Source organism: Streptopelia decaocto (genome assembly GCF_964273445.1).
Source record: "Streptopelia decaocto genome assembly, chromosome: 12".
Classification (NCBI taxonomy): domain Eukaryota; kingdom Metazoa; phylum Chordata; class Aves; order Columbiformes; family Columbidae; genus Streptopelia; species Streptopelia decaocto.
The window spans coordinates 9,493,746-9,505,219 of record NC_138667.1 but is presented as its reverse complement, the minus strand read 5'-3'; the positions used below and the strand labels follow the sequence as shown (position 1 = coordinate 9,505,219).

Sequence of the window (11,474 nt, the reverse complement as noted above, 5' to 3'; positions counted from 1 at the left end):
CTCTTGGAGTCCTTCTATTAAAAACTAGTTAAGAAATGGCTGATAATTTCAAGAGACTTGTCTTTAACTTTTCACACAGTTCTTGTAGATCTTCTAAGCGCATGGTGCACCGATTCTGAATTGACATATGTTCATCCTTCAGTTTCAGGAAACTTTTGATTTCCCGAAAACTTTTTTTATATTAATCAACTCATGGGTTTACTCAATTTTTTTTTTTCATAACTACTCTCAAAGCCCAATGATAAAAACAATGTGGATATCACTGTTGATCAAAGTACAAAGTGTATTATGAAACCTGTGTGAAATATTATGCAAAATATTCCTGTAGCCGCCACAACCATGAGAGCTGAGTAGCATATCTCTTTCTGTAAATCTGTCTCCAGGAGAGACAACCACAGGTTAAGCTTGACTTGGAGTGGCCTTATGTCATGGGCAGCTCACAGTAACGGGTTAGATAAGGAGACCATATATCCAGCAGTGCAGTTTGCCTTCAGCTCTCCGTATCTTGTATATGAGATAAAGGATCTGGAGATACAAGCAGCAGCTCTGTGCCAGGCCCATGTTTGATACCTGGAAGATGAGCAGAAGATGGAAGCTCTTGGTGTGTGCCTATGTTTGTGCACATTCCTCCCAGCAGTGACAAATCCGTAGATTTGTTTTTTTTCCATATATTCGTGCAAGTGTTTTAGATCAATAATGAGTATAGCTATAAAGTGCAGAGAATTCTTCTACACTATTCTATATTTCTCCATTTGAAGTTAGGTATACATTATGCCTCTGCTAGACTAGATTGAAAGAGGAAACTCTTCTATACAGAAAGCCTCAGAGATTAGTTGACGTGAATCTTTCTAAAGTACATTTGAAGCTGTTCCTGTACAGCAGGTTATTGGCAATGCACCAAAGAAACCCATGACTGGTGGATTTAGATACTAGCTGCAAATCTCTGTTAATCTCTGTTTACAATCTATCCTCTATTACTGTCTACAGATAGGAGTTCTCAAGTTAAAGGTGCTTTTCTTTTTTTTGGTAGCAGTATTCACTGAAAAATCCATTTTAAAACCTGTATCAGGAACAAAAGACTTGAAAAGATTACCTGGAGTTTAATCTCCTACTTCCTTTAAGGTCTAAATAAAACAGTCAAGAACCATACAGGTAAGAGCAGTTTTGGTCAATTGTCTACACTAAATTGCTTTTTAAATATGCAGTGTGTTTCTTCATTCTATTTGAAGAAATTGTGTACTTGGTAGACATCACAGTCTTTATGATAACTATTCCTTTCAGTTTGTTTCATTAGCCCTTTAGCATGCTCATTTTCTATTTTTTTCAATCTGCTTGAAGAAACTGTGTTTCGATGTCACACAAATACTCAGTAGGATTTTGACAGCTCTGTTTTTATACAGAGCAGGTATAATCTACCCTTGAAATGCTTCATATGTTTAGTATTATCTCTTCATAAAAAGACGTTATAAAGACTTGTTATTGGTTAATTTTTGTTATATGACAGAGCCAGGAAATCTGTGGTTACAAGTGTTTTGTAGCACCTGGTTATAAAAGCTGTTCAGATATAAGAACAATTGTAAGGGAGCACTGAGTAGTGATGAACTCTTATGCAGTATATCTGCAGAAATAAAATGTTGTGTGTTGGGTTTGTATGTTTGCTTGTTTGGGTAAAGCTGTGCCTGGATGAAACAGCCTCCTGAAGAAGTTCATGGGGCAGCTTCCAAAGCCCAGGACTGCCTCAGCTCAAGGAACATACGGGGTTACAGATGCTTCACGTCAGGAAAAGATGGAAGATTCACAAGGCAGAAAAATAACTGGGAAACAGCGGTATGGGCTGCATGAGGCCTGGGCAGGAGGAACAACCACCCTTGTTGCACTGGGGAGGGAAAGAATGTAGGAAACAATCATCTTGCCAATACAATAGGCCCAGGCAGGATCTCTCTGAGCAAAGCGTATTTTATTAACTATTTTGCAAGACCGGGTGTTCTATCTAACGGCAGGCACACAGAATAGGGCAAAAAAGCCCCCGTGTATATATCCCGCTAATCCTGGCGCAATGTCCCTCCCCTGTTCCCCACGGGTTGGTGCTGCAGGTTTACAGACCACCCTCATCTACCTGTCTCATCTAACCCCCTTCCCCGTATCCATCGATGCAGAATATGGATTGCTGGCTCTTTGGCTCATCTTCCCCCTAAATGTTTTTTTTTTTTTTTTTACAATACAGGTATCAGGAAGCATTCCGGGATTAGTTCAAAGAGACTGTGGTTTACATTAAAGATTCATAGTCTGATGTCTCTCATCCTTTCACCCCTGCTGGGGTTAGGCGCCAGGTCCCCAGTTTCGTAAAAACAACGTTCCTTACAAGAAGAGGGCAAGTGCCCGGCGGCGGGATGGCTGGAAATGGGGCACGGCCGCCTCCGAACCATCAACCACCGCCCGCCCGCCCCATTTTGGCCGCGGGGCGACACTCCGGCCTGGGCGCGAAATGGCGCCCGCCATCACGTGCCGCCGCCACCCCGGGTTCTCGCACGGCGCCTGCGCACTGGGGCGGCGGGGCCCGGCCGGGCGGGGCCGGCTCCTCCCCTCGGCGGGCGGCGGCGTCCCAGGGCGCTCGGCGGGCCGGGAGGCTTCAGGGTGCTTCGCGGCGCCTCCTCCCGTGCTGCGCGGCTGGCCTCGGCCCTGCCACTGCGAGGGAGCCACGCTGAGGTGGCGGTGAGTAGTGGGGCGGCTTAGGAGGGGGGGGCACCAGCCTTAGCGCGTCGGGCGGGTGGGTGGGGAGAGGCCGCGGGGTCCCGGTGGCGGCCTGGCAGGGCGGTGCGGGGCCGGGCGGACGCGGCGCTTGGAGACCTGAATTCTTCCTGAGCGGTGAAAAGGCCTGGCCTAAGTGGGGCTCCTGCCTACGTGTGGTGTTTGTAAACCCTCGGCCCGAGGGGAGGTGACCGCGGGTCGGGACCCGGCGGCGCTCCCTCCCCTGTGGGAGAGCTGCGGAGTGCACCGCCGGGAAAGGTGCTGCCCTGGCCCGGGCTGCGATGGCTCAGAGCCGCCTTGTGCTGGATTTTCAGGTGAAACGGAGGCTTTAAAACCCCTGCGCGCAGGAAGGGGGATTTATCGGCGGGTTTGTCCCCTGTCGAAAGTCACCTGCTCGGTCCCACGCAGGGAAAATCGGCGGATGGGGACCCGGCGGGCTGGGGAGGGCGCTGGGGATACCCGGGAGCCGTGCGTTGAAAGAGAAGGGTTTTTCCAGCGTAAGGAGCTTAAATGGCTTGTTAAAGTCGGGTAGAAACATTCCTAGAGAAACCCGTCGAAATAATTTTTTTGTGCTGTGTAATGTTTGGGTAAGCTCTCAAAAGAAGTCTTTTAAAGATCTGTGGAGCTTCAGATGTGTCATTTAGTTAAACAAGGGGTCTAAAAGCTCTTCAGGAGAACATGAATAGCTACGTTTTGTCACCTAAATAACACTAAAAGTGGCACTGGGTGTGTATTTTTTCTGTTAAAACTAATGCAAGCATTAGTATGTTCAGCTGAATGCTGTTATTTTTAGGTTTCTGAGGTTCTGTCATAAATGTGTTAAAGATGTGACAAATCCCTTGAGAGAGAGGCTCAGAGGCTTAGTTGTGAGAAAAAGGAGGATTGATTTACAAAAAACCTAATCCTGTTCAGAAGTAAGAATGCCACCCATTAAAAGATCGTCATGTCCTGAATGAAGAAAAAGCTTAATCTTGGACCTCGTCATGCTGAAGGACCAAATCTTCTGAGAATTAATCTTAAAATGCATTTTTGATACGTGTTTGGAAACATATTCGACAGTTGAATTTGAGGCTGTATGAACAGTTGCAGCAGCGCTGCCCTTCTCGGGTACTGTGTTTACTGCTCCAGTTCCCCAGACACACTCTGAATTCCTTAACATTGACCTTGATACTGTCACTGAACTGTGATTTCTTAAAGACAATGCGATTAATGTGACAAGTATTTCAGCTGGTAAAGGCAGATCTGTAAACATTAATTTCCAAGTGATAGAAAGTTAAAGCTTAATTATTATGATGCCTGCTTTATCCCAGTGGATCTCCAAGCTTAGTTATTTGCAAAGTTTTTTTTTTCTCAGGAATTTTTTTCTGCTGGATTTGTTTTGGTTTGTATTTTTTTTACTGCCTTTATTAGAAACCTGATTTTATGGTATTTTGTTTTATTAATTCCTGCAGAGCTGTGGTGTTGCGAACTGAAAGGGGAATATACAAACCGGAGGAAGCAGTCACTACTTTATTGCTTGAATCTGTGATATGTTGGGTTATAGTCATAAAACTTCATTTTTGCAGCCAGCATTGTACCATGGGAAGCAGTGAACAGCTGCTAACGGAACTGAGCTGCTGCTGACTGCGTCTCAGAATCCCCCACTGACACCCCACATTATGGGAGGGATTTTAACATCTTAATTTTAGTTTACGGTTCTGTTACCAGGATAAGCTGCAGAAACACTTATTTTACTTGAGTTTTTCTGCATCCCTGATGATTTTTGTGGAGTTGGATGTGTTTGAGTAGGATAACATGCAGCTGTGCAAAATATTTGACCAAAGGACATTGAGGTCGAGGAGTTTATAGAGGAAAACAGCTGTATAGGTTTGAGCACCAATATTTGATACTTTGCTCTACGTGAATGAGGATATGAATAGATTTACAAAACCTCATCAGTTATCAAAGTGTTTCATTTCAAAAACTGTGTTGCTGCTGTTTATCTTTGATAATAATTTGGGTGACTACCTTAGTCTTAACACTTCACTGATATTTAGGTAACAAACTTGTTTTTGATTGCATCTCTGATAAGTAATTATTTTTTATTATAAACATTGCTGCATTGCTGCATGCATTGCTGACATAGTTTAAGCTGCTTTGGGTGGTTCTTTGTGGGCTTGGACACTTGAAGGAATCATTAGACTGTACAACTGATTAAATTTTTTTTTGTTAACAGGAATTTTCAGTAACTTTTTTTTTCTTTTTTAATTTAATGTAGTATCTAAAATATTGCTACTTTTATCTGCTAAGCAGAATTTGCTGGGGATGGACCCCAGCTCCTGACTGCTCTTGCCATGTGATGTGTGCCAGGGCTGCACCGGGTGCTGACATTTGGCTGCTCTGATCATCTGTCACAGAGTTACCCAAGCCAATATGCAGCCTTGCCAATGAAGGGAAAAAGGCAGGAAAGAAGTTTTTTTTTTTTTTTCCTATGTTTTCTATGACTCTTAGATTGCATTAGTATAGACAGTGTTGTTTACCAAACTTCACTAATGGTAATGCTAAGGTAAATATTGGATAACTTACTGTTTATGTTGTACTGTTTACCAAGACAATGTAAATGCAGTTGCAACATTTCTTTCCCATCAGCTTTACACTTCATCCGACCTCACATTTCTATTAATGACACAGTATTTGCAATGTGGGATAAACTACCTGGTATTAAGATCATGCCTTCAAGCTCCTTCACTAAAACAAGAAAATGTATAAATTTGTGTCGATGTATTTTCGTATAATTTTTGCATGGGATGTAATATAAGGATTTTTTTTTTAACTAATAAAGGTTTTTGTGGTGTTTTTTCTGGACAGGAGGGGAAAGCAGACAGATGCTTGTGAGTGCCCCATGGCTGCAGCTGCCTCAGTTCATTCATTTGTTGCCTATTGTAACTTGGAAGCATTCTTTAGGTAAGAAAGCCACTTCGCAATACATTGTGTCGTTTATAAACTTACACTTAACACACTTCTGTGTTGAATCTTTAAATAGCATCTCGGTGTTTTGCTCTCTCAGTTATAATGTTATTTATGTGTTTCCTTTACATTTGTCATTACAAACCTGCCTTTTACAAGCTGCCTTTGACAGCACTTTTGCAAATGAATGTATGTGCCATGCAGAGTTAGCAAGGGACAGTCTACTCACTTCACAGAAGAACATATAATACTTGTAAACTAGCTGAAATACAAGGCCACCATAAATTACAGACTTCTTCAGATGCCATCTGCGAACAGATTTGCTAGTGTAAATCAGCTTTCTAATTATAGACAAGCATGACTACGCAGCTTTTAAATTTTTTGATGTGTGAGCTGAGCAGCAATGTTACTTGCACAAATTTCAGCATTTAAGTTTGATTTTGCTTAGGAGATGGGGCAACTTCTCTTTTTGTATTTATAATTAACACATATTCTAAACCTGTGTTAAACTTTACAACTATAAAACTTATATTGATTGGATAGTTTATCAAAATATGATTGTATGACCTGTGAGAATCTAAAGCTTTGTGTCTCCTGTCTTTGAAAGACAAATAAAAAGTTCCCCATTACAAGGTTTCTGAAGAATGTTGTTACTAATTGAATACAATACTTTGTAAACATCCTAAAGTTGTAATGTAGTTCAGTTTTTAAAATTACTTTTTATTTTCGAAAGTGTCGTAATTTAGTAAGATGTATGTTACTGTTCCTATAGCTTTTAGCTTACAACTAAACCATCTTCAAATAATGTAGAATAGGTCACTATAATTTGGAGGTTTGGGGTGTACTTTCTTATAGGAGACCAAGATATTCTTCAATACTAAGATACAGGGTAGTTTTTTGCATATTAGAATATGGGAGCATATTTGTACGTCATTGCTGCCTTTTTTTCCAGATAGAGTTTAATTAGCCAAAGTAGTTTGTTTACTGTCAAGATTTTTGTGATGCATTAAGCATGCTTTTGGAGTAAAAGTGAATAACGCTTAAACCCAAGAGTCCTTAAATTTTTTGACATTTTTTACGTTTTTTGACATTAGAATTAATATGTTCCAGTATAGCTGTTTTGATTTGTGTTGTTTCGGTATACAGTGAACTGAAAAAAATCAATGCTTCTTATCCAGGTCTTGATTTCCCTAAGTAGTTTTCAAGAATCCAGAGGCGTATCTGTGTTGCATAAGAGTACTGTTGTGACTAAAACTGTAGATAATGCAAAAGCTAGGTCTGTGCCAACACTTAACACCATCCAATTAGTTGAATGATAGTTTTCAGATAACAACATTTGGTAAAACTAATTTGCTTGTCACATTCCACTTCCACATCTGACTTGTAGCACAGAGTGTACCATTAATCTCAGTCTTTGTTCCAAAACTGAGTTTAGTCCCTCCTGTGGGTCTCCCAGATGTTGCAGAACAGTTTTTCTTTGGTTGGTGGCTTTGCAGGTCAGTTCATCTTGTGGGACCCGTCCCTGCCTTCTGGTTAAGGAATCCATGCACACATACAGGATGATTCCACAGTGGGATGGATGTTCAGATACCAGAAAGGTGCTGGTAACTTGACAGGAGCTTCCACATTCTTTGGAGGTATGTGTGCATGTAAACCTCTCACTGAATGCTACCTGCATTATATCACATGGAACTATAGTTAACTTCATTTGTGTTTTAAAATATATACTGTTTATAGTTTAAGTATTTAGAACAAAATAATAATTCGCATTCTCACAGCAAATATTAGGGCTTCATGTTTGGTAAAAGCTTTGTGGTATATAACTGATGGAACCTTTTTCTGGTTTTGCATCCCACAGTGAGTAATGTAATTTTGCTAGATTTAAAGTGCTGCAATATAGAATACTAAAAGTAGAAGTTCCAGAGTTATCAAAGTGATGTAGCAACAAGAACAAGTTATAGCCATGTTGCATCAGCGAGAGTACTACGTACTCTGTGCACACCTCTTCATACATCTGGACTGGATATGCTGCATCTGGTCTATAGCCTAGCCTGTGGTTTTAAGGGAGTGGCCTTTCTGGTAGTTCTCAGATGCCAAAACTTTGTGGGAACTGAAACAGTATCTATGAAGCTCAAGTTTCAAATAAGAAAGTGAAAATTTCCATTTTTTTTTGAGAAGCCTACATTTTGCTGAGATATTGCTGATTTGCATGAGAATAGCAAAAGTGTACAGAAGCATCACAGACAACAGCGTTTTTTTCATTGCATTTTTTTGTTCTGGACTTTAGTTTAAGACACTGCCAAATTTGTAACATCTCCCAAGGAGGTGGAAGGAAAAAAAATTAAAAAGCAGGTATTTGACTCAAGCTGAACTTAGCAAGGGCATGAGCAACTGGAAGAGAGAGTTATGTAACAGTTAATTACTACATCAACACATTAATGCTTTGGAACGCCTATTCATTGTGTGACTTAAAGCACTCAGAAGTCATAAAACGTGGTCACGTAGAAGGTAATTTGATAAAATAGTCTAGTAGCAAAATGTTTATTCATGCTGAGCTTGCATCATCATTACATTGGTAACTCTGTTGTAGTGTTTAGTAATACTACTTTGTTTTGGAGCGTATTGTTTTTCATTCTCTTTGACTCACTGCCTTTGCTTGCTAAGGCAAGGCACATATGTATATTCAGGGAAGAAAAACTTCTGTTATTAAATATAATTTAAAGAGTGTTACCAGCTTGTCCTTCTGCATACATCACCTGTCGCTATCGTAAGTGGAACTTTGAAGAGTGAAGATTTCTGAAGACTGCTAGAATGAATTCCTTGGTGGTTGAGATGACCTGTCAGGAGGACAAACAGTAGTGAAGCTGGTCATATGAACAGCTCTTGATTAATCGGCTAGGTTGTTCTTTCCCACTTCTCAAAGGAGACACGTGCTTTTCATAAAAATGGAGTTACATTTTTGTGTCAGGCACCTCAGCAGCCATACAGATCAGGTTTCATAAGTAGGGGAAAATGCCAGATGAATTTGTGATAGGATAGTCAGCATTTTGGCAGCTGTTTCTGGCTTTTGGTTTTGTATGGGTTGTTTTTTTTTATTGTTGGTTCTCCTCCCATAATGAAGATACTATAGAAAATTTTCGATCCAGAGCAAGCATGCTGTGAGGGTTGCTGTGGAAGATTGTTCAGTAAAAATAGATAGCACATTCTGTTCATTCTTGAAGAATGCATGGTTGCTTTGAAAATTTCAGCTTCAGCCTGGATGGGAAGAGGTAAGGCCTGGCTGAACATCTGATTAATAGGAAATTTGAGAAGGGCCCTTATCCCACTGTAAAACAAAGTGGTATTTGAAAGAGTCAAGACAGTTGTTGAGAATTGACTGAATAACAGAATTTGTTCTAGAATGGACTTGAGTAGATCGCACTGCTTCAGCATGTGAAAGCAGAGCTTTTCCTTACACTGCTCTTTTCTGAACTCGAGCTCAAGTGGCAAATGTTCCTCAGTGAAGTAGATTCATGCAGTTTGCTGTGATCTAGGGTCACTGTCCTTTTCTCCTGCTGAAAAAAAACCACCATGTGAACCTTACTCTGCCCTGTTTTGATAAGTGGCCTCTGAAGCTTTTTGTTGTTAGTTGTACAAACATTTTTCTTCTGCCTGGCATGATTTAAAAAGGAAAAAAAAAAAAGGCAAAGCAGTGGAGGAGGCAGGCAAAACTGACTCTTCTGAACACCTCTGTTCCAAGTTTGTCAGTGTTTAAAAAGTGAGTTTATGAATTGGGTTCTGTAGTTGATAAAATTATTTTAGAAATCATGGTTAGAGTCCATAGTTTGTCTGCTGAGTTTAAACACACACAATTTGCTACTGCTGAACTAAATTGCTGTTAAATGCATTTTTTTCCCCTTCAAAGTGCTCTACATATTATGAAGTATTAACACTTGAAACTACAGCTGGTAAATTAACAAACCCAAGTTCTCCAGATTCAAATCAAGTTGTACAAAATAAAAGTTATCAAAAAACGAGTGTCTGCTAATGTCTGTGGAGTGGGTATTGACATATGGACGTACCTTTTGTCATAGTAACGTGATATATTTAGATTTTACTAACTTGTCTCTTACTGTGCTTCCACTGCCTTGTCTCCCTTCCTCCCCTAATCTTTTATATTTTTCTAGAGACTTACTGTGAGACCATTCAGTTTAAATACATCGAATTGTTCCAGAACCTGAAACTTTCATGATGAAGAGAGCTAGGCAGAAAGTTGTGGTTGAAAATGAAGCTACTCAAACATCACAGAGAAGCAAAAAACAAAAAACTTGTTCATATGGCTCAGTGTTCGGTGAATCTGCCTTGCACGCCTCAATGGACTGGGGAAGCCTTCCGCACCACGTTATTCTGCGTATCTTTCAGTTCCTGCCTTTAGTAGATCGAGCCAGGGCATCTTCAGTTTGTCGAAGGTGGAATGAGATTTTTCACATCCCAGACCTCTGGAGGAGATTTGAATTTGAACTTAACCAGCCAGCTACATCTTACTTGAAGTCTACACATCCTGATCTCATTCAGCAGATTATCAAGAGACACGCTGATCATCTGCAGTACGTCAGCTTCAAGGTAAATCTTGGATGAATGGAGGCTTATTTTGTCACGTTACTGTGTGTAACGCGTGCAGCTTCTCTGTTGGGTGGCTCGAGTGTTTTATCTGGGAAGTCTCATGTTTAAAAATGCAACTGCTGCAGCAGTTTATTTCCACACATGCACACGGTTTCCTTCCATTGTCTATGCTCTAATCTCTGCGAAGTAAAGGAGGAGCTAACGTCACGCAGTGCAGTGCTGGAGATTGAATGATATATTTTCAAAATATACAGAATGTGTAGTTTCTGTGAATCAACATGAGTGGCAATCTGCGTACTTCAGCAGATCATTGTGAAGATAAAGATTTCTTACGTGTGGAAGCATTTGAGGAAATAAGTTTGTCTTCTGTGTAGAATTCACTTGCAAAATAGAGCTATATAGTGAAGAGTGTCTTGAAATTTTAAACCTTGCTTTGACAAAGTATGAGTGAGGGAGAAAGATTCCATGCCTGTATATTCAGGTGATTGACACATAGGGGCATAATTAAGTAACAGTAAATTTGATTTAAATGCGGGATATGTTTGTCTCAGGATTGCATAAATTTTCACTTCTTTCATTTGAATACTTGGTACAGTTAACTCTGCTTATCTGAGAAGGTCATAGGTGGAATTTTAGGTGCTTTCTTCACTTTAAGCAGTCACTTCTCCATAAAGGAGGTCATAGTTCTATGCTGTGAAGGCAAAGCAGACGACTGCTATTAAAGCTAGGACAAAAATTGGAGGCTTTGGTTTTTTTTTTTTGTTTTTTCCAGCACTGATAGCAGTTTTACATTTGGAGATACCATGATTTGGTTGCAGAGCAGATTATGGATAATCAGTTATTAAATACCTGTAACTTCTGCACTTCATATAACTGATTATAATGAATTTGCATTTTAATGTCTTAATGCAACTTTTATGCTTTTTCAGCTACTCTTTTACCATCTCAGCTACTACAGAGGAGGAAGGTGAGATGAAATAGTGATTTGTCCAAAGTTAGTCATCAGGATTATAGATGAATTGAGAATCAGTTCATTATTCAAGATGGAAAGGTGTTGTCCCTGCAGGTAAAATGAATTAGTTTGATGGAGTATATCTAGGCTTTATCAAGTCTTTTTTCTGCTCTACGAGTCTAGAATTGGAATTTTTACATGGTGCACCACTGTCCGTTGTAACACG

At 40.3% G+C, this 11,474-nt stretch overlaps 1 protein-coding gene across 1 annotated transcript in view; it reads left to right on the top strand.

The window, feature by feature from the left end:
• The first annotated feature begins 2,575 nt into the window (after positions 1–2,575).
• The window catches only part of LOC309445293 (F-box/LRR-repeat protein 21-like), a 13,476-nt gene continuing 4,577 nt past the window's right edge, over positions 2,576–11,474 (top strand). Inside the window, exons 1-5 of the mRNA XM_082063923.1 lie at positions 2,576–2,712; positions 5,596–5,691; positions 7,191–7,331; positions 9,861–10,296; positions 11,226–11,263. Of these exons, the coding sequence (XP_081920049.1) occupies positions 9,922–10,296; positions 11,226–11,263 (413 nt within the window). The 5' untranslated portion in view covers positions 2,576–2,712; positions 5,596–5,691; positions 7,191–7,331; positions 9,861–9,921. The remainder of the gene's footprint in view (positions 2,713–5,595; positions 5,692–7,190; positions 7,332–9,860; positions 10,297–11,225; positions 11,264–11,474) is intronic.